General features: G+C 38.6%; 1 protein-coding gene across 2 annotated transcripts in view; it reads right to left on the reverse strand.

Moving 5' to 3' along the window:
• Nucleotides 1-27500, reverse strand: part of ZEB2 (zinc finger E-box binding homeobox 2) — a 127582-nt gene that overhangs the window by 4200 nt on the left and 95882 nt on the right. Inside the window, exons 4-9 of one of the 2 annotated variants that reach the window (XM_045032131.1) lie at nucleotides 26461-26532; nucleotides 18123-18311; nucleotides 17211-17425; nucleotides 14677-14785; nucleotides 11364-13333; nucleotides 8955-9135 (exon numbers count right to left, since the gene is read on the reverse strand). In XM_045032131.1, coding sequence (XP_044888066.1) covers nucleotides 8955-9135; nucleotides 11364-13333; nucleotides 14677-14785; nucleotides 17211-17425; nucleotides 18123-18311; nucleotides 26461-26532 — 2736 coding nt within the window. The remainder of the gene's footprint in view (nucleotides 1-8954; nucleotides 9136-11363; nucleotides 13334-14676; nucleotides 14786-17210; nucleotides 17426-18122; nucleotides 18312-26460; nucleotides 26533-27500) is intronic. The other variant, XM_045032132.1, reaches the window with a different exon arrangement.

Here is a 27500-nt window from a genome sequence, read left to right on the forward strand (position 1 = left end):
TGGATGGCAGGCAAGAAAATTGTTGTGATCCAAGGGTCTGGGTAGATGGGATACTCTCATTGACAGACCAAAGGAACTCTAGCAGGAAGCAGAAAAATGTTTTAAGAAGATTGAAGGATCTTAACTTCCAGGAAAACTGAAGCTGCGCTTTTATGAATTTGGTCTGCTCTCTTTTATTTTGTAGTCAGTGACATTATACAAGAAGAGAAAAGGTCAGACATAAAAACTACTTAAACAAGAGGCTTAGAATGAATGACCAGAGTTTGTGCTAATGTTGTATTGCCTAGTTGCAGCTACCCTTCAGTTCTACTGTGGAACTTTAAGTTTAATAAGGCGTGGTTGTAATGAATGCTCTAGGAATCCTAAAATCCTATGTTATGAAATGAGAGGTCCCTATCTGGGGAGATCTGGCAGAAAGGAGGATACAGGAGAAACCACAAAAAGAACAGAATAAATGAGAAGGAAATTGGGGGGTGAGTTATGGATGGAGTTCAGGCTTATGTCTAAATTTCTTTTCTTCTGGGTTTTAAACAGTTCATGCACATATTTTGAGAGTTTAATTATCTTTCTTTTATTCCCTTATAGTAGAATTGAAAATTCAACCCAAATATGAATGAAATATTTGAGTATTTGGCCTTTATTCGGCAAGTAGGTATTTCAACAATATTTTACTTGTTATTTATGACTAAACAAGGATCAAAACCAAAATCTCAGAAACTGAATGCCTTTATGTTTCACTGGAGTTTTGGATTTGAAACTTCAGCTCCTAATATGCCCCACTGACTGGCTTTGGACTGAATCCAAAACCAGAAGAAGGCTATTCTCTGATTCTGGTTTGGTTGTGAACAAAATCTTATTCAAGATGGTGTAAATCTTACAATATTGGTTTAAGAGATTTCAGCACTATCATATCTGTATGCAGACTGTGATTTGGCATCAAATCCCAACTTAATCCACATATGAACATCACTTCCTCAGCGCACTCTGGTTTTGATGTGTCTTTTTAGCTGAGTGCTGATCTCACTTTCTGATCAACATGTTGCAGCCCTTCCTGCAACCCAAATCTCACAAGCTGTTTTACCTCTCCGTAAGTGTTCCTGCTCCTGCTTTACTTTGAAATCCCTAATCTACCTGAGCCATACTATACACTCCTTCCTTTCCCAATCCTTACTCCATCTCCCAGCTGTGCCCACCAACTCCCTCCTAGCCACTTCTCTAGCCATTCCCATTTCCTCTCCAACCAGTCCACCTTTCCCTACTGTCTGGCGACTACTCTAGCTCCTTACGTTTACTGCAACTGCCCCTCACACATACATCTTTCTTGACTGTTGTAGCTCTTAACATACTGTAGCTCTTGTTTCATTCTATCCCCTCCCTTTAACAAATACTCCACTCAGTTCCACCAGCACCAAAAGAGAATTCCAGGAAAGAATCCATATTTATTTTAAAAAATAATTTAGAAATTAAAAGGTAAAATGTATTATTTTGTACATTAATTTATTACCAGAAAGACTATACAGAACTATTTTGTCTACCATTTACATCCATATTAAAGTCCTTCCAAACACACGAAATTTGGATCCAGTAGAATATGACAGGTGGTACAAAGTTCTTTGATGACGTACCGCACAACATATCTTAGCAGTGCATAGAATGCAGCTGTTACAATGTTAATACAAATATTTTTAAATATATCAGATTACTGCACATTTGAATCAGGTTTTTTTTTTTCAAACCTCAACATTTCAGCCATTCAAAACAAGTAAATATAATTTGGGCAGAGTCCTTCTTATGACTTAATAGGCCATACAATAAGATTGAAGGGATTTTTTGTTACACGCATGGAGGAGTGGAGGGAGGGGAGGAAGGTTGCAAGTACAGTCTCCCTCTCTCTCTCTCTTATCTAGATAATGTACTATACCTGACAGTGCTGTAGTATAATGTCATGACTTCAATGGGAGCACAGTTAGGCCCAATGCTAAGCACTTTTACTGGGACTTATTTGAGATGATCTGTATTATTCATGGCTGATGAAGCTACTTGTGAGTTATGCAAATCAATGTAAATGGATGCCAATAAAACATTTATACCACTGTGCACCAATATGCCACATATTTTACAGTAATACTAGTTCATAAATGTTTTAGAGAGATTTAAAACAAATATTTGGACTTTTTTTTGTATCCTGCCATCTGCAAAAACTGGCCCCCTTAGGAACTTGTGTTCAGTTTACAGTGAGATACAATTACAACTAATCTGTTTGAAAAGCATCTAAAAATGGCCTAAAATTGCATTTCTATACACAAAGATCTCTAAAATTCCAGTATCTCTGGACTTTTTTGGGCTAAAAATGAGTGCTGTGTAGCTATGGATTTCCCATAGTCATTGGTATAGAGCTCCTATTTCTAGCTCTGCAAAGTTATGAGACTTCAGATCTTAAATCTGTCACTGGTCCTGGACTAAATATTACCAATTTTTTGCCTCCTGCAAATGTTTTTTTTTCCTCAAGGGGATGTGGGAAGAATAGAAATTTCTCAGTTAAGAAGAAAGAAGGAAACATTTTTGTGGCGCTTTCGTTTTCTTTTTTAAAGGCAGCTTCTTGGGGTGGGTGTGTCTGTGTGTGGATTTTAGAGTTAGTCCTGGTAGGCATGGATTAGAGGCCAGAGTACAGTGAGTGGGTCAAAGGTGCAAGATAAATGCAATTTATATATAATTGCCTAAGCCACACTTGTTCTGTTTTTAATAGAAGATGCCTATCTCCAGAAAAAAATTCACAAGCAATGAATTTACCTATTTTTTTACATTATTTGAGTACAAAATGGGGAATTCTAAATTTGTATTTGAGTGAAGTGAGAGAAAATAAACTTTCAATGGCATGTTAATTTTGTATGAATCAAGCTCTAAATAAGGAAAACTCTTGACCTGGGAATTCAGAATACTGTCCAGAGAGACCTGATTTGCTACTCGGCTCCAGAACAAAATTTAGTTTACAGAATCATCTGGAAATAAAACATCAGCATGAAAGCCACAAAAATAAAAAAAGAGGTCTTAATAAAATATACAGTGGAAAAGAAAAGGATGAAAGTAAAAGTACAGCCATAAGGCCCTCATCGGCCCATATAAGCAATAAAATAGAATATGATGTAATACAAAGCAACAATTGTAGGATTCAGGATTCCTAGGTAGGATTTAAAAAAAAATGTTTCCAGCTTTTGTTGTCTTGCAAGCACACTGCAAGTTTCCTTGTGCAGCTCTGCCAAAGAATTCCTATTGGGGTGGAGTGAAATGATTGTGATGAAGCCAGAACAAATCCTAACTTTCCCCCTAAACTTGAATCAAACCAAACTGGTGCTCAGAACAAGGCATGTGCTAGGTGCCTAGCTACCCAGAGACCTTTATTTTTTGGAAGCCCTATTCTGTTAGCACCCCTTCTATCATACTCCCTATATCTTCCCTCCCTGCTGATCTGCCATGATGACACTGTCTCTTTCACCCTTAATGGTGAATTCTGGGATACAAACTCTGATCCCTCTCCCTAAAGACAAATTTTTAATCTCTGTGCCAACTGGTTTGTGGAAATCTGCCTGGGATTCCCATCTTTTACACAGGACCACTCAAAACAAAGAGCATGCAAATTTTTTCAGGTCCACTTTTTTTAAAAGAAAGGATAATTCCTTCCAGCATTTATGACCTGATTGATACCTGGAAGTACTGCAAGCTGATTTCCAGATAAAAGATTCATAGATTCCAAGGCCGGAAAGGACAATTGTAATCATGAAGTCTGACCTCCTGTACAACACAGACCATAGAATTTCCCCAAAATAAATCCTACAGCAGATCTTTTAGAAAACCATCCAATCTTGATTTAAAATTGCCAGTGATGGAGAATCTACCAGACTCTTGGTAAGTTGTTCCAATGGTTAATTACCCTCACGGTTAAAAATGTACGCTTTATTTCCAGTCTGAATTTATCTAGCTTCAACTTCCAGCCATTGGATCATGTTATACTTTTGTCTGATAGAATGAAGAGCCCATTGTCAAATATTTGTTCCCCATGTAGGACTTAGGGACTGTAATCAAGTCACCCTTAACCCTCTCTTTGTTAAATTAAATAGATGGAGCTCCTCAAGTCTATCATTAAAAGGCAGGTTTTCTAACTCTTTATTCAGTCTCGTCAATACATATTCACCCATCATAATATCTATCTTATAATGCAAAATTGCTACTATTTCTGTTCTGGGCCTCTCCTCAGCAGAAAATGAAAATTGTACTGAATTTTGTTCTGGTTAAATATTATAAACAAAAGGGAATGAGAATGAAACTACCTGACTAATTTTAACTTGTAACCAGAGTCAGGGTCTGTTCCCATGTCAAAAAAACTGAAGCATTAACTCACCGTGCTACCTAGCTTTTGCTATAATTTTCTATTTATAACCTAAATACAGAGCAGTGTCAGGTGATTTTTAAGTAACTGTGATCTTATAAAGCCTCTTATTCTAACATGAACACATGGTTCCACTTGAAGTCAAACAACCTTTTGAAGTCAAGTTGGCAGAATCTGGCCCTAGGACAGGCACTCTGATACACTCGTCCCAAAATGTGTAGCACATTATAAACCTGAGAGAACCAATGCAATTCATTCAGCAATAACACGAGTCCTCTTTGTGCAAGTTAAAGTTACAGGTGGCAGCATTTTACAGAGCTCAGAGTCTATCCAAAATCGTTTTTTCAGAAAGGCAATGACATATCTCAGAAGCTCCAAATTATGGATTGTGGTCTCTCTGGCCCCAATTCTTCACTACATTTGAGCTGCACTTGGACATAGTGGACAGTGATTCTAGCTGTCTGATGCTCAGCCCTGATAAAATCTGGAGCACCTGGGGCTTACTCTAACCTATGCTGCTCCTGATGCTTCTATAACAGTGGAGGATCAGGCATTATGGAGCTCAGCTCCATCCCACCCCCTTCCACTCCGACATCCAAGAGATACCTAAGCCTCCCCAAACACACTTTCTCTTTCTCCTTCAGCCAGATGTGGGGTGAGGCAATTGGCACCAGACAGTGTGGTTATGCTACCTTCCCTAACTTTACACCTACAGAATTTTCCCCTGGCCTGGGTAATTCTCCACAGTCAGTCTGGACTGTGAATTTGTCAGATCAGAATATCCAGCCCGCTGTATCTGACTGTTCTAGCACTGGCTAAACTCTGGTTATACCATATAGATCTGAAAGGTATTAATAATGAAATATGTCATTGATTGATCAAACAATAAAGCAGAGACCTGACGACCTGCAGATTTTTAGTATGGGTTCAGACAAACACAACAGCATCAATAGATAATATATGTGATTGATGTGTCAGCAGGTAAAATGAGCCCACCAGTAATTATTAAGGTTTAGCCCTGTTACATTTTATAAAAATGTCCTGCCATCTCATGGATATAACTGCTATAATAAGAGAGCACCAAGACCATTCTAAAGAGACTATCTGGGAAAGTGAAATAAAATAGGAATCCAATAGCAAACTTCAGAAGGGATCAAATATTCTCTATTTGTGTTACTCTAGGAAGGTCAGGAAACGTTCTGACTGCACCTAAAAGACATTTTTTTAAATGAAGTAAAAGGGATAAAGATTAGAGATGGGCAAAAAAGAGGAACATTTTGTGAAAAATTTTCATTAAATATTTACTCCCTTTTTTGGTCAAAAATTTTTGAAATTGAAAAGTTTTGGCCAACTGTTACAATGATCCAGAATCCAGAAGTAGAAGTTAATTGTGGTACAAAGTGCCTTGCCTTAAACACAGATTGAAATGTCTCATATATCTTAAAAGATGCAATTGCAGCTTCATAACTATAGCTTTTTCCAAAAGTATCAAAACAATTTGAAACTCACTTAGATTAAAAAGAGGGGCAAATGAAGAAAAACTTCGAAATATTAGATTTCTTTTGAATCACAGTGGTTGCAAACTTCATCTTTATCGTAAAATCCTATTACTTCATGCCTCCAAAGGTAGTGAATGAGCTATCAAGGCCAGTCTAATGGAGATCTGCAGAGCTTCCACACCCCTCTACAACATGATGTTTGGAAGTTCCATAAAATAAAACAAATTCATAATAATACTTTGCACTTTATATAGCAATTCCATCAGAGGATTTCAGTGTGCTTGAATTAAGATTCACAACACCCCTGAGAGGTAGGCTGGTATAATTTCCCCCTGTTTCACAGATAGGAGAAGATGACAGAGAGATTAAGTAATTTGCTCAAATTCACAGAGGAAGTCTGAGGCAAAGCAGGACAGAACATAGATCTCGTAGCTTCAGCATCTACGCTTTTGTCACAAAACCATCCTTCCTCTCTGTAAATACCACTAGAGCTTTGATATACTGTAGTTGTACTGTATTAAATATGACACCATATATATGTTCTGGATCATAAGGCTAAATCCCATAAAATTGATAGACATATAGTTGAAAAGCCAAGAGAAGCAGAGCAGTGAAGAGAGAGGAAGGTTAGCATCCTGTAGCTGGACAATGTTTTTCGAGGCAGTAGGTAGTCCTTTTTATATACCAGAACATATTTTTGATTTTGCAAATGGTAAATTTTGCAAATCAAGGTGATTGCTCGCATTTCAAAATGTCAAATTTTCAGCCTTTCAACAGTATGTCTGTCTACCTTATGGACTACCAACTTTATGGAACTGGACCATATGTCCAGATCCCGATATATATGAAGGCCAGTTCTAACATAAGAGCTTTACGGTAGTCATGTGGTAAACCATAGTGTTTGCAGATGGCTGCAATAAAATCATTCAGGAGAGAAAAGGTGCAGGGACGTAAAGCCTTCAAAGCTTCTTGTATGGAATAAACAATTTGATCTGAATAATGCAATGTGAAACTCACTTTCAGCAATGAACCAACCAGTCTGGTCCAAAATGTTGCTTTTAATTTTCTTTCCTAATCCCATGTGCATTTTAACTTCCTTCCTATTTTTCTGTATGGGATTTAGCTAAAAAATTAGAACTAAAGTGTAAGACGGAATGATCACAAGGTGATAAAATTTATCTAAAGCACAATCCAAACCTCAGCCGCTAAACTTCCATGACAAATGTTAATAGGTTTTTTAAAACATGCCAGTAATTTTTTTATAACTCAGTTTTAACACTATCACTAGCATTTTCTAAAATGTCTCTTCAAATTCCTTTTTATTTTTACCTGCAACTTGAAGAAGGTTACCATGGGCATCTCTGTAGGCTCAGAACCATGATTGCAGGGGGGAGGGTAATGTTACCCCACTGTTTGATGTCTTTATTATGAGTCCTCCTGATTTAGGGCAGTAGGAACTGGCATGCAGGATCAGACTAATGATATTCCAGTATTCAGTTTCTGACAGTGATAAGCACCAGATGCTTCAGAGGAAGATGCTAGAAACCCCAAAATGAACAATTATAAAAATACTTGCCCGTAAGGCAATGTTTCTCAAAGTGAGGGTGCACCACCCCAAGGAAATGCTCAACTTTCATTTTAAAGAAAAGTTCTTTGCTAGCAGTTACGCCTGTGAAACAAACCTTCAAAATGTGAAGCAAGTGTAATCAGTTCAAAGAGGTCTGCATGAGTTTGCAGAGAGCCTATACACTAGCTCTGAGGTGTGCATTTATTTCAATGGGTGGAACCTCAGATGCCAATGATGATACTTTAAATGTCAACTTTGTTAACTATTTTACAACTCCTCAAGGCATGTAAGAAAGGAGAGGAGGTATCATATTATAAAGATCTTCAGATGGGTTTCCCGAAATGTGTGTGTGTGTTTGTGAGGGGAGGGGGCATGAAGTACTAGCCAAGGGTGTGGGGACATGGAAGATGTTTTAATTGAGGTGTGTAGGTTTTTAATCACACACAATGTGGTTGAAGAAGAATGGGAAGGTGTGACTCATTTCATTTTCCTAAAGCAGGGCTTCACTCATGTTTTGGAAGCACTACGCCAAGGTAAAAGTTTCCTAACCCTAAGCAGTTGGAGATTGGCATCTTTCCTGAAACATGAAAACTGATCTCACATGTTTATGCTGTCTCAAGAAACTAGCTGTTTGTATTGTTTTTTGGAGCTCAAGTCCTGTTTTTCCCCTTTCCAAAATATTTTGAACTAAAGTGTGGGCTTTTCATTTCCTAATCCAGTTCTGCCCTGGGCTCAAGTCAAGGCGATATAGTCTATCATGGCCAATGTAAGTGGGGATTGTAGGGCTTTTACACACTTCTTTATCTTAGGGTCCCATTTTACATTAACCTCCACCCCTTCTCCACAGTAGTCAAAACCACCTGCACTTGGAAACAGTTAACAATTGCTGTATAATGAGGCAGTAAAAAGTGAAAAAGTAAGATGCAACCTCTTTTCTCTTTAGGCACCTCAGGCCGGGGAGAGGGATTTACTCTGTTTAAATAGCTCATTGAGGGTCAGGTTTTACACTTGACATTAAGGCAAAGGGAATTTTTCTATTGATTTAAATGGTGCGGGATCAGATCCTGAGTAAGAAACAATATAACTCCTCATTTCAGGCCTTGTAATAGATCAAATTTCATTCTCTAACTATGCCGCTGGGCCAGCCTTACTTGAAATTTGTTAACATAGGGATTTATTCTGTGAGCTGCTGAGTGCCCTCAATTCCCGTTGCTTTCAGTGGGACAAGATCTGTCAGGATTGGGCTCATAGTCTGTACATTGTATTTTGGGGTGAGCAAAAAAGATATTAAGATGCAACAAACCAAACCAAACAAAAAAGCACAAACAACAAATAAACAAGTAAAGAAAAAAAAGTCAATCTGAGCTAAGCACAACACATTATTTCTTTTTTGTTGAAAGTCTCAGCATATGCTGCATCTTATGTCGCACAAGTGTACTCATTAAATATTATGAAATGTACAACATGCAATGAAAGTCTAACTACACATTTAAGGCATTCATACCTGTGTGCTCATATTTGTGTCGCAGAAGGGAACTGCTTTTCTGGAATGTTTTGTCACATAAGTCACATGCATACATGCCACTTTCTGTCTTCTTGATCTTCTTTCGGGACAGACAGGAGTCAGAGTCTGTCATGTCGTCTAGGCCTGACATGTAGTCTGGTGTTCCATCAAGCAATTCTCCCTGCGATGTAACCAAATTGTTTATGTAAAACACTGTGCTTCCTGTATTTTGTGGCTTACTGCAGCATCTTGTCTTCCTACCGTATATAGAATTAGGGAGCTATTCTATAAGACTTAAAATGCTACTCAGCAAGGACCTGATCCTGCTAAAACTTCTGAGCACAGTGCTTAATACCATGACTAGTCCCATTGGCTCATGGGCTGCTCATGATAATAATAACTACGCCCAGTAGAAAATGTTTACAGGACTGGACCTTGCTACCAAGAAACATCTGCTTCTGTCACTGTCCCTCTTGGTCTTCAACTGCATTAGAAAACTCTGTCTTCTTTTGAATACTGTGTAGTAAGAAGTTGTATGAATTATCTAAACAGAGAGTGTTTATGATGAGTATTTCAGGGAGCAGGAAATGATAATGTAAAAGACTACATTCAAAGATCATAAAAGGTATTTTAATATCTTTTATGAAATAAATATAAGAAACAACTAAAGATCTTTTCTGTCAAAACACTGAACCGTAGATATATTCTGTATCTGTAGGAAGGTTTTAATTGAATTTTATATTTAGGTACAAAATGTTATTATTATGCAATCCATTTAAATGTATGTCTCCCGACTAAAGGCCTCAAGCTATATTTTTATATTTAATTTTGTAATTTGAAATAGGGAATATTAATAACACTTTTTATCAATGTTCTATCTATGTTAAAACAGCCTTCAGCATTAAGCAATAATGAATGTGGATCAGTAAATTATTAAATTTCTTGATATTTATTTTGTCTTGATCCAAAGAGAGTGCAAACTTGCATGATAACATACATTTCCATTTGCTATCACACAGTTCAGTTTTCTTAGACTAGGTTTGCACTAATTAATATTAGAGAAGATTAAATAGGCTTAAATACATTTACAAAGAGGGCAGATGTACTGTAAATTGGAATAGTGGAACAGCTGTTATGGAGGTGCAGTGCTATTTATGCTCCTATTGTGCAAAGAGGGATTACAGGCTATAACGTTAAGCCATACCTGATTTTCACATTTGAAACTATAAAACATTGTTAGTAAAATTACTAATGGAGCATAATAGGTCATAGGGGAATGTCCACAAATATAAAAACTTATTCATCTATAATCAATTAAACTCATTTAACTAAACTGTGTATATTATATTTTAATACATAAACACATGTATATTCTTACACACTATGAATATCTCTAGAGGAAAGTGATTTCGCTAGACCAACCATTTGGCATATTTACCTAAGTGACCAGATCATATACCCTTTACTCAGGGGTGGCTCCAGGCCCCAGCACACCAAGGGGGGCGCTCTGCCGGTCGCTGGGAGGGCGGCAGGCAGCTCCGGTGGACCTCCCGCAGGCATGCCTGCGGAGGGTCCGCTGGTCCTGCGACTTCGGTGGAGCATCTGCAGGCAGCAGCGACCGGCAGAGCACCCCCCGCGGCGTGCCGCCGTGCTTGGGGTGGTGAAATGGCTAGAGCCACCCCTGCCTTTACTCATTGACTTATATGGGAGTTTACCTGAGAAAGGAATATAGGATCATACCCAGGAACTAACAAATCATGCCCCTTAGATATAAACATGGAGGGGACTTTACGTGGAAATGGGTGGGCTCAGATGCCACTTCCACAGACCATTCCTTTCCATTTCTGGCCCTCCTGCAAGCCTCTGTGTGGTAAGTCAATGTAGGGATAAGTAATGGGAACTGGATGTGCTGAGGGGAGGTGTAGGTTGGCCTGAGGCAGGGCCAAGGGTAGGGATACACATTGTCCCTTCTCTAGCTAGTTAAGAAAATATGGAGTCCTCCTGTGGATCTTGGAGGCAGCCATGAGCTGGGGGAAGTTCCAGGCAGAGCAGTTCCAATGAAGCCATGGTGCTAGGGAGCCTACAGGACTTTTCGTGGTGCAGAACCATTATGGAGGTACAGGGCAGTGTTTTCTGCCAACGGGAATTCTCTGGGCCATTGACAGGTATATACAATTCTCGTGGACAAATATAACCCTAATGAAATTAAAAGCTAAACATGAAATGTGTTCATATTTCTTCTGTGTTGAATAAATGTTCCCATCATACTTTTCAAGTTCAAGCTAAAATTCTGCTATGTCTGTTGGAGAGGTTTCATTTAACTTTGGGGACTATTTTTTTCACATAAAAGGACATGACAAGGGATACTGAAATATGGCCTTTCAAAACAAACCAATTATGACCATGTACCTGAAATCCTTGTTTCCGCTGGAACTTTCTCCTTTGCTGCATATCAGCAAAAGTAGCTGCTCCAGTTGGATAAGTATAGGCCATATGTGGTAGGAAGCTCATTTGATCTAGTCCTGGGTATGGTCGCAGCCCAGGAATACTGGTCTGGACTGGTGGCATAAAAGTGGCCGGAGGAAATGCGCTTTGTGGTGGAAGTGTTGTGTATAAAGGTTTGGCACTAAATGGGTTCAAACCAAACACTGGGTTAGTGCTTTTATCCAGATTATTTGAATTGGAAAACTCCTTCTTGATAAAAGTCAAGTTCAGCGGCTCATCTGAATTTTCAGATGATGAAGAAACACTGTTGTGGTCTAAATTTATGCTACTAGATTTTGTTTTGTTCTTTGTGGCTATAACACTTTTGGGTTCCTTCATTTGTTTTGGTAAAGACAAGTCCAAAGGCTCAGCCTGAAGCTCCTCAGAGGAGAAACTGTTTGGAGTGTAAGAACTGCTATGGGAGTTTTTAGAAGATGTGGAAGAAAGATTTAAAGGAGAAGGAGTATTGCTCCTGGAGTGGTCCAATTTATCAACTGGTTTAATATTGGTAAAATGTGTAGGTTTTGTTAGCCTGAGAGGAGTATCACAATTAGTAATACTGTTGTGGAGTTCAGCTATAGATGGTGAAGTTATAGAGTCCACAGGCTTTATTGGAGATCTGGCTGACAAAGAGTCTTTAGTGAGAGTGTTAGTGGCAGCCAGCACCGCCTTGGCACTGGTCCTTTCCAGTGATGGTGACCTGGAACTTGAATACTGGTAGAATTTTCTTTGTTCAAACCATTCCTTCACAAATTCCTGAGGAAGGCCAACGGCAATGGAAATTTTCAGTAGTTCATCAGAGTTGGGTTCCATATTCATAGCATAGTATGCTTTAAGTACAGACATATGGTCCTTGTATGAATTGATGGGGCTAGTCATTCCTTTCTCAGAAAGTACTGATGACAACAGGAGGGCTTGCTTATCAACAAACACTCCAGGTTTGTTGGAAACCATGTTTTCATGAGGTTGAAGGACTGCCTTGATTTCTTCATTCATCTTACACAGGTAACGCTCATGCTGATGCAGGGGAATGGGACCAGGAAAGCTTTCTTTACAGAACTGGCATGAAAATGGAGTGGATATATTGTGGTTCTCTATCATCTTATCTTCAGTTACCAGATCTATTAGGGTACGCAGCTTCTCTTTTTTAATATTACTGAGCTGCCTCCTTGAGTCTGTGGTCAAGCTCTGGAGACAAGCTTTGGCTTCATTGACTTTTTCTAATGTATAGTCAATAATACTTTTAGTGGCACCATTATGACTCACTACTGGAAGACCCACTGGTGGAATATTAGGGGAAGTAACTCCTTGTTCCTCTGTTTGAGGGCATGGATCCTTAATGTGATAACCCTTCAGCTTTGAGATCTCTTCAGCCTTGCAGTCCATTTTCTGCCTGGAAACCGTGTTGTCCACAATCTGTAGGACCTTCTGCACCTCACTTAAATTACTGCCTATTGCAGGAAACCCAAGTAGTGGTGCTTCCATCCCTACACTTAAGTGCTGCATTGGACTTTGAGCAGAAGTATGAACTCCTAATGGGCTGGTTGCTCCAAGTCCACCATTCATAAAAGGACTAGCTCCACTAAACCCATGTGTGGCCATAAGAACCTTGTATTCATTGAAATCTAGTGGTTCTGTTTTAATTTTCAGTAAGCCTGTTTGCTCAGACATACTAAGTGGTTTGCCGTTCTCCAGCTTGTTTCTCAGCTGTGTAATGGCTGAATTAGTAGGAGAGGAAGATACAGAATTAGGAGAAGAACCCGTCTTGATATTGTTTCTCATTCTGCCATTTACAGAGATTAAGCCAATACATTTCTTGCTGCTGATGTGCGAACTGTAGGAGCCAGAATGGGAGAAACGTTTCTTGCAGTTTGGACACTCATATGGTTTCTCACCTGAAATGATAATTAAAACCAAAAATTAATATATTAATTATTATTATTATTAATATTACTGTTATAACAATTGATCTTATACATTTACCTAATTAGATATTGATGTTGCCACTAGCTAATAGGAAGAAAGAGGTAATGATCCTACCCCACTGATTACTTATTCTGGGTGCCAAAGAATCCTATGAACATGGCTGAGCCCAGCATCTCTCCCCATATCACCTCTGTGGAATTTTCTTATTTCGAGGTTGATCCTAGCTTTTGTGGGGACCTATGCAAAAAAATCCCACCTGGCTCACTCCATGCCTGTGATAGCCAAGCAATTCTGTGGCAGTTCTGCTAGTGATGCAGTGCTATTAGTGACATTCCATGTGTTGCTAAAGGAGTGTATGCCTGGGGACCCTGGTTATGTAGAGCTCTGTCACTTCCTAAATACAGTGGGCACAATTAAAACTCATTTGTCACTCCTTAGTGCCACAACATATTCTAAGAGTAGATGATACTATTATTGCAACTTGGAAAGTGATAGTTGAGTTTTTAATGATGCGCACTGTAGTTTAGGTGTATGGCCTTAATCTTAGCACTGCTGAGGCCAATTATAAATCATTGTTTCCCATTTGACAATACAATGCCTGAAAGTCACCAGAGTGACTGAAAAATGGTATTCTTTGTCACATGTAGGTAAGTCTTCTGCTAAAGTAGTGCAGTCAAATCCATAAAGCTTAAATTCAATTCAGCCTTCTCAAAAATGCATTCAGATACTACAAGGATAGGCACTGTATAAAAAATTGGGTCCTGATTCAGTAATCACATGCATATAGATGGACCTTTGTGGCTGGGAAGAGCTCAAGGGGTCTCTGGGTGGACAAAAGTGTCAGCTTGTAAAGATCAGATTGCTGGATCAGGCCCCAGCTAGCTAAATAGTTAGATTGATTGCTAGATAGAAAAAAGTGCCTTAGCTTGCAATACAATATGAGACATTCCTCAGATGCCCATTATCCCAACATATGAGCCATATTTCATTTATTTCCACTTGGACATTTTCATTTTTTTTTAAATTTGGTCCCTCCAAAAGCCAACTAAACAAAAATTTCTGAATTCCTCTGAACTCAAGCAGCACAACAAAGCATCTATTATTTTTTGTAACAAGCATTATTATATCAAAAACTTACAGCAAGATCATGCTATTAACAGCATGATAAATGAGGATGAGTCAGATATTGTTTATGAAATACCTTAGTATCTCTAAGAAGCTACAAACAGAATTGTGTAAATTTTAAGCAATCTTTAAAACTCAGCTAATTAAACAAAATGCAAATGAGAACAGCAGCACCTCCGCTACTCACCACTGTGAATTCGCAGGTGTTCCTTCAGATGGTGTTTATATTTGAAGGCCTTGCCACACTCAGTGCATTTGAACTTGCGATTGCCTGCTCCTTGGGTCAGCATTTGGTGCTTAGAGAGAAAAGATTCTGATATGAATTTTATGAAAGAGGAACCAAGAGTTTTCTAGTTAAAAAACAAAACAAAATTAATGTAACTCTCTATTTATCAGGCAAACCAAAAGGTCTGCACATACATTTATATGTCTCATCGGTGTTGCAATAAAAATCAAAATGTTGGCAGTAAACCGAAACAAATGCGAAAGTGCTTTCATATGAGCATTCGATATTTGCTTTAGAATTATTTCCTAAGTCTCTCATCAGAAATGTGTTGCTTTAAGGTATGATGAGAGAAACTGATTTGTAAAAAGATTTGTGGTTCTTATTATTCCTAGCAGCTTCTAAACATGTGGAACGCCTCTTGTTTAAAAATCCTGTTTACTGCACTAGTAGAAAATACAGTGTTACATATCAGATTTCATTCATTATCAAATATAAGCGACAATATCTTCAGCATGAGGCTGTAGCTGCTGGAAAATTTTTATCACAAACCAGCAGGAAAGATTTCAGCTACCTTTCTTATGGTGGGTTCTCCTCCCCCCCAGTGCTGTGCTAAGGAGTAGGGGCAAAACAAGAGAAAAGTTGGTTGAAAGGACAAGTTAAAAGCAGCATAAAGATATAATCAAACACAGCTGACCTTTTTGAACAAGTGAGAAAAGCACTGTGACTTTGAATTCTGAAAAAAAATACAGTCATCCACTCTGGATGCTCAAGGTAGGAGGTCAGCTTTTTTCAAGTAGCAATGACACAAAAGCCTATTGCAAAAAAGACAGCATAGAAACGGTATGACAACTGCTAGGGTGTGCTGAATCTTCCCACATTCCTAGTGAGACAGATGGTGTTACATGGGACACAGGGAGGTTTGTTCAAACAGCAGCAACCTTCAAAGATCAAGCAGAGCCCAGCCCGCCGAGCGCCATTGAGGGACCAGCGCTCATATGTTGCTGAGTTGCATAAACAAACAGCAACAGCTGTTTTGTCTCCCCCCATAGCCCTCAGAGGACTACTATAAACTTTAGTTGTGCCACTGTTAATATGATACAATCATTTTAATTTACTAATTGTAAATGCCATGAGCAAATGAGGGGACTTTTCAACACCAAAGCTACCATTCATAATGCGCCAACACAATCAGACTCTTGCATGTGAAATTTCAGACAGTTATGCTGGATAAATATCTAGGCATTTTAACCCAGTGTTTTTAATAATATAAAGCAAAAGGGGGGAAAAACCCTCAGATTGTGTTAGATTAAAAAAATTGTATATGAGAATGTTTTTGCCTACCAGAAAACCCTGAAAAGGAAGCGATCTGAGAAACTGCACCAGAATCATTTATATTGATTTAAGATCAAGCAAGAGATACTGTTCTCTTAAAAATGCTAATTGCAAAATTGCATGATTAGAAGATGTATGTTTGCTTAACTGAATTTACCTTATGCTGAGAAAAATCTATTAAAAGATATCTAGTTGATTATGATTTTTAGTTGTTTCAGAAAAATAAATATGGTATAAGGCCTATATAATTTGATACATGCACACACTCATTTATTTATGTTTAAGACACACCAGTTGTGTTTCCATTACAACACTCCGTAACACCAGTTATCAGAGGTAATTCTCTAGGGAACAGAAGAAATAGTTTTCGTATAGTATGTAAAAAGCTTTGGGATACAGCCTTTTTGAGTAATCAGTTTGTGAATGAAAGAAAGCTTCAGTCACCTGTTCAAGACACAGAGCATTGGCTTAAATGTAATAGTGAAATGAACTAAATAATGCAAAGCAATAATGTTGTAAGGTTACTTTTATCATATCAAGGAACAATCATTTTGATTTATAACAGATATGCTAGTAGGATATATAAATTATAGTGATACTGCAATCCTAATGTGTGCATATGTTATTGGTATACTCAAAAAACATAATCTATACATTTTATGGAAAGATTTACTCTAAAATGTGTAATTTTAAATGCAAAATATGCATAATTTTATGTGATTGAAAAGGTTATTAAAAAATAATGAAAAAAAATATTAGTAGATTTTTACTATGTCTTTGAGATCCTAGTTGCAAAAATTGCAAAGTAAAAGTAGGTGAAAAATGGAATTAAAATTGCTGAGATGTTTAATACTGTATAATTAAAATGCCACAGTTTCGTTCACTTTTTGAGGAACATAAAAACGAAACTAAAGTCAAGTTAAAGTGCAAATAAAATTTCTAAATTAGAAATTAACACACTCATTCGATCGTGAACATAAGACTATTAAATCATATTAGAAGAGACCATCAAAAAATCATTTAGACCTCAATTAAAGCTATTACCATTAAAAGATCTGCATCTTCAAAATGCCATGAAAAATTAATAATGATTGCCAATCAAAGCAATATCGTTTCTCTAAGGGGTTATTATAGAAAGAAATCACTTAAAACCAACCCCCCACCTGATCTGTCCCTGGCTTGTGCGTCACCATATGCCGCTCGAGCTGGGTGCGGTAGGCAAACGTGTAGCTACACAGAGGGCAAGAAAAGTTCTCCTCATTCTTCTCGTGGCGGTACTTGATGTGCTCCTTCAGTGATGTCAAACGCTTGTAGCCCCGGTCACAGTAGGGGCAGGTCAGCAGTTGGGCAAAAGCATCTGGAGTTCCAGGTGGCAGGTCTGTAGCCGAGAGACAAGAGAGAGAGAAACAGGCCAAAAGGTCAGTAAATCAATGGCAGCTAATGGGCTTATTGCCCGGGATGGTATGACAGGAATCACTGCAATCTGCTACACTAGAGTGCCATCATTTCAAACTGGCCTCAGAACACACCATTCCCCTTACACACCCACAACAAACTTGTATGAATCATTTCATACTGTGCTAGAAAATTAATTAAAGTCCTTACTCTAGCTTTTTTGAAGACTTAAATAGCTGAAAAACAAAGAAATATTTTTTCTCAATCAATAGATGATTTGCATTTCGTTTTAACCTGTTATATTAATATGACACCGGCCAAATCATTCTCATGGACACTTTTTCAATTATTCACCAAGAAGTAAGAGAGTTATGGGTCAATAATCCTAAATTTCTCATGTAAAAATTCAATAGTTCAGAAACTTAAAACCATAGAGAGAGCATTTTTCCTTTTTAAATTAAGCTTTAATTGTTCTTGCTCTTTATTTCAACTACAAAATAATTTGCTGACTAAAAAATCACAATACACTAAAATTACAGTTCCAATCTTTGCTCATGAAATTCCATGCCTCTGCAGCTGCTCTTCAATTTTTAAGGTAAACACCCAGGCATGTAGTGCATTTATAATTGCAACAGCTGCAAGAAGTCAGGATAGTGGCTAAAAATGAATTACAGCCTCACCATTTTCTTCTTGCCCATTGGCCTCTGGAGTGCCAAGGCGAGACAGTTCTTCAGGGGCTTCTGGGTAAATAATGGCTGTGTCACTGCGCTGTAGGTACTCTGCTATGCTGACTGCATGCCCATCTCCTTCCTCCAGTTTCCTTTTGGCAAAATATTCCTCAAAGTCCGACGTGCAATTTGCATTCTTAACTAAAATTGGGGGAAGGGAAAAAGAAGTGGTTTTGAATGCATTTTCCCTGTAAGATTAGGTAAGTTTATATGGTTGTTTGCAAGAAATGCTGACACTTGCGCTGGAGCTACAAGTCTGTGATTTGAGCCTGATCCTGCTGCAGACTTTAGTCTCACTGGGCCTGCTCCAGCTCCTAACGAAGTCAATGGGAGCTTTGCCATTGACTCTGATGGGAGTAGGATTGGGCCAAATTACTTAAATGAGACCATTCATGAATCAGGGAAGCAGAAGTCTACTGGGCCTTGATACTGCAAGTTAGTATTCTGCATGGATGGACCTTTGGACCTCAGGGAACTCCTGTGAATTTAGTGGCTCTCTGTGTGGGTACAGGAGTCCACCTGCTCAGAGTAACTTGCAGAACTGAGACCTTGGGGACCTCTACTCTATCTGTTCTTCCTGCTCAGTTCCCACTGACTCCTTCTAAACTGAGGATGCTCAGCTCTTTGCATAACACCTCACAGGTGTAGGTCTGTAATTTGTGAGTAGTGAAGCACACAACCAATTACCCCTTCAAAACTGCCTTGTCTTGTGCCATTTTTTTTTCTGATTACAATAACAAAATGTTGCTTTCTTTAAAATTCATAACATCAACCTTATTTTTCTTCCTGGAAAATTCATCTCTGGGTAATTTACAATGAGAAAATACATTGTTTAAAAAATGTGTTGCTCTGTACAATTTTACAAATAGAACCACATGTTTCCAGCCCATAACTGGGATACAGGGCCTAAAGCCACTTTTACAGTCCATGCTAGAGTTTTGCTTTTTTTCTGAAAATGTAAACCTAATTTTTTATTGTCCGTGCAACGTCCATGAAGTATAATATGTTCTCAATCACAAAATATTCTGTTGCTAACAATAAGCATTTCTTCTCCCATAGAGGTAAGATCTTGTAAAGTCTGGGACATTATAGACAAATATTAATGCAACTAGAGGAGAACTGGGAAATAGACCATTTTCTTTCTCTATTTTTTTAAATAAAGACAATGAATGGTGGCAGTGAATTTCAGATAGTTATTTTTAACTGACCATAAATTAAATGAATAGTTTATGATCAATGACATTTTTAATGTATTCTTCTATAGAACAAATAAGAAAGCAAAATTGTGATATATTTGATTTTTCATGAACCAGTCAAAAGTAAAACAGGCATGATTCTACTCTCCCTTACACCAGTGTAAATCAGGAATAACTCCAATGAAGTCAGTGGAGTTGCATCACTGTAAAACTAGTGGTTCGGAAGAATCAGGCCCAAGAAGAATTATAACAGTGCAAAACTAGTACGAGTGAGAGACAAACCAAGTCCATCGTGTTTTTGAACCATTTAGCAGTTTTGCCTTAATTTTTCACTTTTCTACAAAAATGGAAGTTGCAGGCAAGAGTGGTGTGTTCTCTGAATATGGAAAATTTTGCCCTAGGTAAAACAGTTGAACATTTCTGTTTTTTTCCAAAGTAGAATTTTACCATATTTTAGTTATGAGAAATGGATAATGGAGAGAAATGATAAAATATGTTTATCAGATTTACCTAAAAACAAAAAAACAAACAGTTTTTATAAGGAAAAAAATTGTCAAAGTGCAAGATGATAGTTCAGCATAGCTTTGTTTGTTTCCCATATACCCCTGGAAGTGCCTTGAAATAATTTATAGATGGAGGTAATTCTGGCAACAATCTCATGGCTCTAGCCAATTAGAATTTCCAGTTCCCCTGACTATATAGCATCTTTCCTCTATGTACAACCTGCTGAGAATGAGTTAAAAACACAGTGGCGTCCCTAAATGTGGGTCAAGATTAGCAATGGATGAAATCAGCTGGGATAAAATAAGACCTGGCCCATGAAAGGTGCTGTGCAAGAGATAAAAATCCTCTGTTTATCCTTGGAACAGGTATTCAGTATGTACAGCTGCAGTGCAAGCTTCCCCAGACAGTCTCCAATATACATCAGCCATACTGAAGATGGACAACATGGCTGATGAATGAGTGAGATTGTTATTCAATTGCTATACTAAAATGCTGAAGGAGTATGAACATGAGGAGCTGGTTTGGTCAATCATTGCATATTCACTATGCAAGCGCCACACATTGAACTGATCAAATCAAATCCTCTTTCATCATGTTGAGATAAATAAGTTTTTTATATAAAAAAAGAAGCTGTCTAAACCCTGAATGGAGTTTTAGCCACACAACCTTGTAAATTTAAATGGGATTCTTATGGCTAAACCCATCAGTGAGAAGTCCTCTAAAATTTCTCTATAGGCTTTAAACAAGCAAATTTTTGTCAGTTCAAATGAAGGGCCAGCATCATTATAAATTGCTGTCCACACTTCCATGAGTTTTTGACATTTTATATGGAAGGAAAGAGGATATGGAACAGCAAATTGTTGAGTTGCTCCTGATTCTTTGTATGTATCTGAACAATCATTATGGCTTCTGTTCAATAAGAGTGTCCAGCTAACATAGTTCATATGTTACATACAAAGTGCCAAATGCTTATTTGCAAAGAAGAACTTCTTTGTTAAGTAGGATATGATTATATGGAGGAAAGACTGGAGTTCTGTGTGCAAATTACAGTGGGAATGTATGTGTGTAATGCAACAATTTGTCTTTTATGTTGTGGGGAGAATATAACAAAATGGTGGTTGCTTGTACATAATTATATTTACACACTGAAATGTCAGGCTGTGTTCTGGGTATGTCTTTTTCATAGCAGAGCTGAAATGTTCAAAGTTAAGCCTGAAACCCCACCTTTTACTTCTCCCATGGTGTCTAGAATTTGCAGCTCCTGAGGTAATTTATGCCTGTACAGTGTTAATATTCCCTGATTCAGAAATGTTCCTTTTCAGTAACTAGGCACAACAGTATGAATTAAGGATACTATAACACCCTAAGTCTGTGGGTTTTAATCCTGAGCTTTGGGCTGTCTAGGTTGGCCCAGGAACATATTTAAAAGCTGATTTTGATCCAGCAGGTTATACTAGCCTATTGTAATATTATAGACTCTGCGATTCTTAAATCTGTGGATTATTTAGCTTCTGTGCATATGCATGGAATCCAGGATCTAAAGCAAATGTTTATGTCTAGTTTTTAAACCCCTAAAAACAAGGGGATTTAGCAGAAAAGCTAACAGATCCTTAACTTAAACAATACTACTGGTACTGTAATATTAAAGATTAACATGAATAGCAAAGGTTGACCATGTGCTCGTCAGTCTCTTACAAGATGCATTACTGCTGAGAATTCAGAAATTATGGAAAAAACACCTAGTATTACTAAACAAATCACTTGATTATCATTAGGTGTGCCTCCTCCTAAGCCCTTAGTTGTTTTCCATGTAAAAGGCCGCACTCATAGATTCCTTGCGGATTGAAATTACACACAGAACCCACACTCCTATCTGTGAGTCAAACATTTAGTACACTAGGTGACCTCACCAATAAGTAATATTTTAATTAATTATTAGGGCATGGGGAGTAGAAATATTTTCAGTTCCAAAGGCTGGTGTATCAGAGCATCATGCTAAAATAAAATACATTAAGGAAAAGATTAAGGAGGTGTTTAGTATCTTTAAAAAGAGAGAGAAAGAGGACACTCAAGGCGCTTGGGAGACCAGTTATTTCTTGTGGGAACTCTTACTGTGAGGTGGAGATAGCTGCTCCTAATCGCAAACAAAACTAATAAAACCACAGCCTTCATTAGGCAGGAAGTGACAGGCCCTCATTGGTACACATAGATTACGGTCTGAAAACGGCCTATCCTTCTAACCTGCCAAGTTTTACTTCTGTTTTCCTCTCCCCTGAAGGTTTTTTTCCTCCTTCTTTAAATCATATGAAAAACATCGACAGCCAAAGCTTATTAGCCAGATGTTATTAATATAAAATGGGAAATTTTGTTTGTTCATTAACAGGGAATCTGCTCATCTATCTCCTAAAAAAGAATCCCAACTGTAATGAAAGTAATCGGACCAATGAAGTAAATCAAATGATTCTAACAATCAACTATTTAAAAACAGCTTATACGGTACATCATTTTGTTAAGTAGCCCTTTTAGAGACCTTTAGAAACAGTTTGCAAATTGATTTAGCATGGCTGAACTATGAACTATACCTTTAACTCTAGTGGAAGCTTTTGCTTTTGCTTGTATAAACTTTATGTTGCTTAGTATAAAAATATAGAGGATAAAAAAATGTTTCATGGTAGCCATATATAAAAGTAGCAAGGGCACTAGCATAATAAAGATCTTTCTGTTATTTCCTTTCTATGTTAATGACATACTGCAGTGAAATTTTTCTAAAAACAATCACATTTGTTGCCTGGCCAAATAATAACTTTGTAGTTAGTTCTACCCTGTGAGCGACTTGGATATGAAGTCTTCTGAGGTGACCTAGAATTGGGGAACCTTGCAGGGGTAACATGCCCAGCCTTCAGGAGCAAGAAGCATTTTGTATTATTTAGCAGTGAGCTCCCTGGACAATCCAGAAGCATTCATAATGCTCTCTAAAAAAAGTCCCATCTGGACTTCCTTGGGCAAATGAAGATCACTGTGATGTGGTCTTTATTGAGGGTGTGTCACAGGGTGAGTTGGTCCTTTAAGGTGACTGGCATTCAGCCTCACCTGTACCCAGACGTAGTTCATCTCCTTTGGTGGAGGGCTAAGTTACCTCAGTGACCTAACCACACTTAAAGTTGGTGGTTGACTATCTGGGAGGGGAAACTGAGGCAACACACTGTGGGAAATTGAGTCAACAGACAGTACCGAAGCCAGACCACATAAATCCTTACTACAAGGAGCATGTCAAAGAATTCCTCCTAACATCCTCCCAAAAAGGTTAATATTTGTTATTTAGAGATAGGGTTTTCAAGTGTTCAGTGAAGCAAGAGCAAAATTCCGACTGAAAGTCACGTGATTGACCTGAGAACGTTCCGATAGAAATTGGATGGCTCTGGGGATTAACGATGGGTTATAGGATCTTTCACTTCTAAATCACAGGCTCAAATCAAGCTCAGTTGGAAGGGTCCACTAATCCTTACCATCAGAGGTTTTGGTGGTGTTGAAATGAGCTAGAGGAGCCAGTCTAGTTCCCAGTGGAAAGATGTCCACATCACAAGAACAATCCTCACAAATGGCACTAGCTAGTACCAGGTCCGGTTCCAGCTTTTTTGCTGCCCCAAGTGGTGAAGAAAAAGAAAGAAAAGAAAAGAAAAGCCTGATTGAGCGGAGCGATTGAGCTGCCGCCGAAGTGCCGCCGAAGAGGAAGCGAGGCACTGAAGGACCTGCAACCGAATTGCCGCTGCGGACCCGGACGTGCCACCCCAACAAGACCCCTATCTATTGGCCACTCCAGGCACCTGCTTCCTTCGCTGGTGCCTGGAGCCGGCCATGGCTACTACTCTGATCAATGGTCTCAGCAGAAAGGACAAGGTCTCAGATACCACAACAATTCACTTACCCTCTCTTCCCATTAGCCAGTCCCTTCAAGATTCTTTGAGGGGCAGGCTTTTGAGCAGGGTCTGACCTGGTCTACATAGCCTGGTTAGGTGTATTTTCAAGATCAATTTAGGGGGAAGTTATCCTCTAGGATGCTTTTCAAATGCAGCTTGCCTTCTAGTGTAGACAGGGCCATTGATAGTAATAGCCGTTACACAGGTATATAGAAAGGAAGGTGTTCCTGTTATTATTGAGGTTTATTTTCAAAAATGACTAAAATAAGGGTTCTTCCCACCACTCAACCCAAAAGTTTTCTTAGGATTTGGAAATAAAGGTTGAGTCCCAACATAGGCCAGCCATTATGTGCGATATTCTTCCTTGCTCCACCCATAGATGCCGACTTCCTCTCTGCCCGGTGGGTGCTCGACCCCCCCACGCCCCTGCCCCCCTCTTCCCAACCCTTCACCGCTCTCTCCCCACCCCCATTCCATCCCCTTCCCCCAAGTCCCTGCCTCTGCCCTGCCTCTTCTCCACCTCCTCTCCTGAGCGTGCTGCATCCCCGCTCCACCCCCTCCCTCCTGGGAAGTCCTAAGTGCTGCCAAACAGCTGTTAGGTGGCGGGCGGGAAGCGCTGGGAGGGGGAGAAGCAGGGATGTGGCACGCTTGGGGGAGAAGGAAGCGAGGAGAGGGTTGGGGGAGCTTGGCTGCCGGTGGGTGCAGAGCACCCACTAATTTTTCCCCATGGGTTCTCCAGCCCCGGAGCACCCACAGAGTCAGCTCCTATGGTTATGAGAGAACCTCTAATCATGAAGAAGTTGTGGGCATTTCATATGGTCTGTGATTTCTCAGTCCCACAGCTCAGTACTCCAGAGTAACTATTACATTTTAAATGGCAAAGCAATAAGGCCCTTTAGAGGGTTTCTGGCTGTTGTTTGAAAATACATCTTCAACAAGGCACAATTTCCTATTGTAGACAGGGCCAAAGGCAGCTCTCCATGACTGTCAAGGAGTGATTACACTTCCTGGGTCAGATCCTCAGCTGACATCAACAGAATGACACTGATTTAAACCAATTAAGTGAGAGAGGGCTGTGGGCCTCATGTCTACGCCCAGACGATGATTTCTGACTGGTTTACAGGAGGAGTGGGACACCTCTTTTCTGGATTAAGAGTAGAGTATGATCTATGGGGCTGTCAGCTGACAGGTCTTGTAATACTTTTCTCCTGAAGAGGAGACTTAAGGCCACAGTACAAAGCAGAAAGAAGAGACCATCAGAAACTGGAAAGGCACGGTATGTGGCAACAGGCCACCAGGTTTCCCCCACTCCAAGGAGACAACACAACAAGTAGGAAGGAGTCAGGGCATGTTATGGTCAGAAAAATGTGTGGAAAGATAGTCACAAAGCCTCAGACAGCACTTGAAAGATTCTTGTAATGGTAAATCAGATAACAATCCAGCCTTTTTTCTGAATCAGACATCTGAACCTTTTCATGTCCAGTTACTCCAAATACCACATGAGAGTCATCACTTTATGAACATATCTTGAAAAACCAAGTGATTTTAGAATATTTGTTATTTGGGGTTCTGTATAGCAATATTATTAAGGATATATATAATGATAAACTCTGACTCCATTCTAATCCACTCATTACTTTTTCATGCATAAATCTAATGTATGAAAAAAATCATTGACGTTTTTATTTTTCCATTATTTTCTCCCACAGGAATTAGAAAGTACATTTATTGTGTTATTTAGTAAGGACATTGTAGGTTTTATGTGGGTGTGTACCAGCATTAAGGATATGTGAGTAATAAAATCCTTATAACATTTGGGTACCATCTTTTATAATAACATTTCAAGAAGGCAGTACCTATGAATCCAACATGATAATGTGATGCATAACAATTTACCTGTGCTGGAAAACATCTACATATTTAAGTGAAAAACTAGCAGAAAGTAAGGTGAAAGTAGTGTAATGCATGAATCATCTATGGCAAAGGGTCTTTGGGAAGAACATGGTCAAACTCCAGAATTCATTTGGATAGAACAATAGTAACAGAAACTTTTTACGGCCTTTCGCAGCTATAGAAAGAGATGGCTCAAAAACAATGACTGTTAAATACGTAAGTTCCCTTTCTTTTTCCACAGAAATCTCATAAATATGCATTTAAATTGTATATCTGTGTATATAGGGGAGGTTGTGTGTGTGTTTCTGAAAAGGTATCTGGATTCTCTGAAGTATCTTACTCTCTGTTCCCTGTGAATATGGGGTTGCCATAAAGAGTGCACCCCATTCTTATTATCAAGTTCTTTGTACAGTCTCTCTCATTAAAAGACTACAGTATCTTGGCCCAGGTACTTTAAACTCGTTCATTCACGCTGACTGTAAAAACGTCTCCTCACAATGCTAAAATGTATTAGCTCACAAGAATGCAGTTAAAATGAGTGGGGTTGAGGCATGGTGGGGAAAAGAGAGATTGAGTTTTCACTGAATACCCAGTTTGTACCACTGTAATCAAATTTGGGGGAGAGGGAGTGGAGATTGAAAACAGGATGATTATTTAAACATTTCTCAATTGTTCAGCTAGACAAGTAAATAAATTGTTTAGCCACTTCTTCCCTTCATGCACAGCTAATTCTAAATGACACAGAACAAACATGATGTTCAAATGGACCATTTGCCTTACCTGTACCATTGTTTCCAGTGGTCTGAATTGCGGCTTCAGGCCCCATAGTGTCATATTCCTCCTTCATTTCTTCTGCAAAATAAGCACATGCATTTTTAGCATTTGCAAATTATTGAACAGCTCACAAAGCTAGCAAGCACCCTGCAGTAACAAGGAAGATTCTTTTAAAGGAAACAGAGAAAAGGCCTGTTCTAAGCCTCTATACAATGGCTTTGTTCTTGCAATTGAATGAATTCAATCATGCTAGCTGGACAAGAACTTATTTACTTTAAACATTACAGCAAGTGGTGAAAACCAGAGGTACTTATTTGGGCCAAATGAAGGCCTTTTTCTGATATCAAATCCAATAAACAGTGTGGTGGAAAAAAGCTTCTTATTTTTAATAATCAGTCAACTGCAAGTTAATTATTTTTACCTGGGAGGAACAGGCACATTACATGAAGTGATGGTAAATACAGAAGAAAGGGTTCTGGACAGCAGATCAATCTATTAAGATTATTATCATACACCTGCTATTTGATTTATCATCCTCATTTTAACTATATAGACTGGGAGCGAGGAGTGTATTAATATCAGAGGGTGCAAAAATTTCTAAATTTTAAACTGTGGACAGCTCAATTATGTCTGCTTAATTTGTCCATGCTCCCTTTGCATTTGCAAAGTATAGATTTGTGCCTCAAAACTGGATTATTTCACATGAAAATTCATGCTTATTGTACAGAATTAACTCTCTACCCATCTATTTGTTATGTACCAATTTGCTTTTGGTGAAGTTGCTGGAGTGGAAGGTATTTTAAAATAGGGTTTATAAAGAGGAGCTAGCTTCAGCCTACTAATAGATAGAATATCTTTTTGATCTATTTATCCACCTCACATAGATATTTCTATGGTGCCTATCACCTTGATTTCTTACTGATGATTTGTTAGTGCAGATGCAACAGGTATTCACACAAACTTGGTGGACACAATTTAGGTGCCCACATTTGAAAATCTGGCCCTCAAAATGATTTCCACGGGCAAAATCAAATACACACAGCTCT

This window comes from Mauremys mutica, chromosome 10, assembly GCF_020497125.1.
Source record: "Mauremys mutica isolate MM-2020 ecotype Southern chromosome 10, ASM2049712v1, whole genome shotgun sequence".
In the NCBI taxonomy this organism is placed as follows: Eukaryota; Metazoa; Chordata; order Testudines; family Geoemydidae; genus Mauremys; species Mauremys mutica.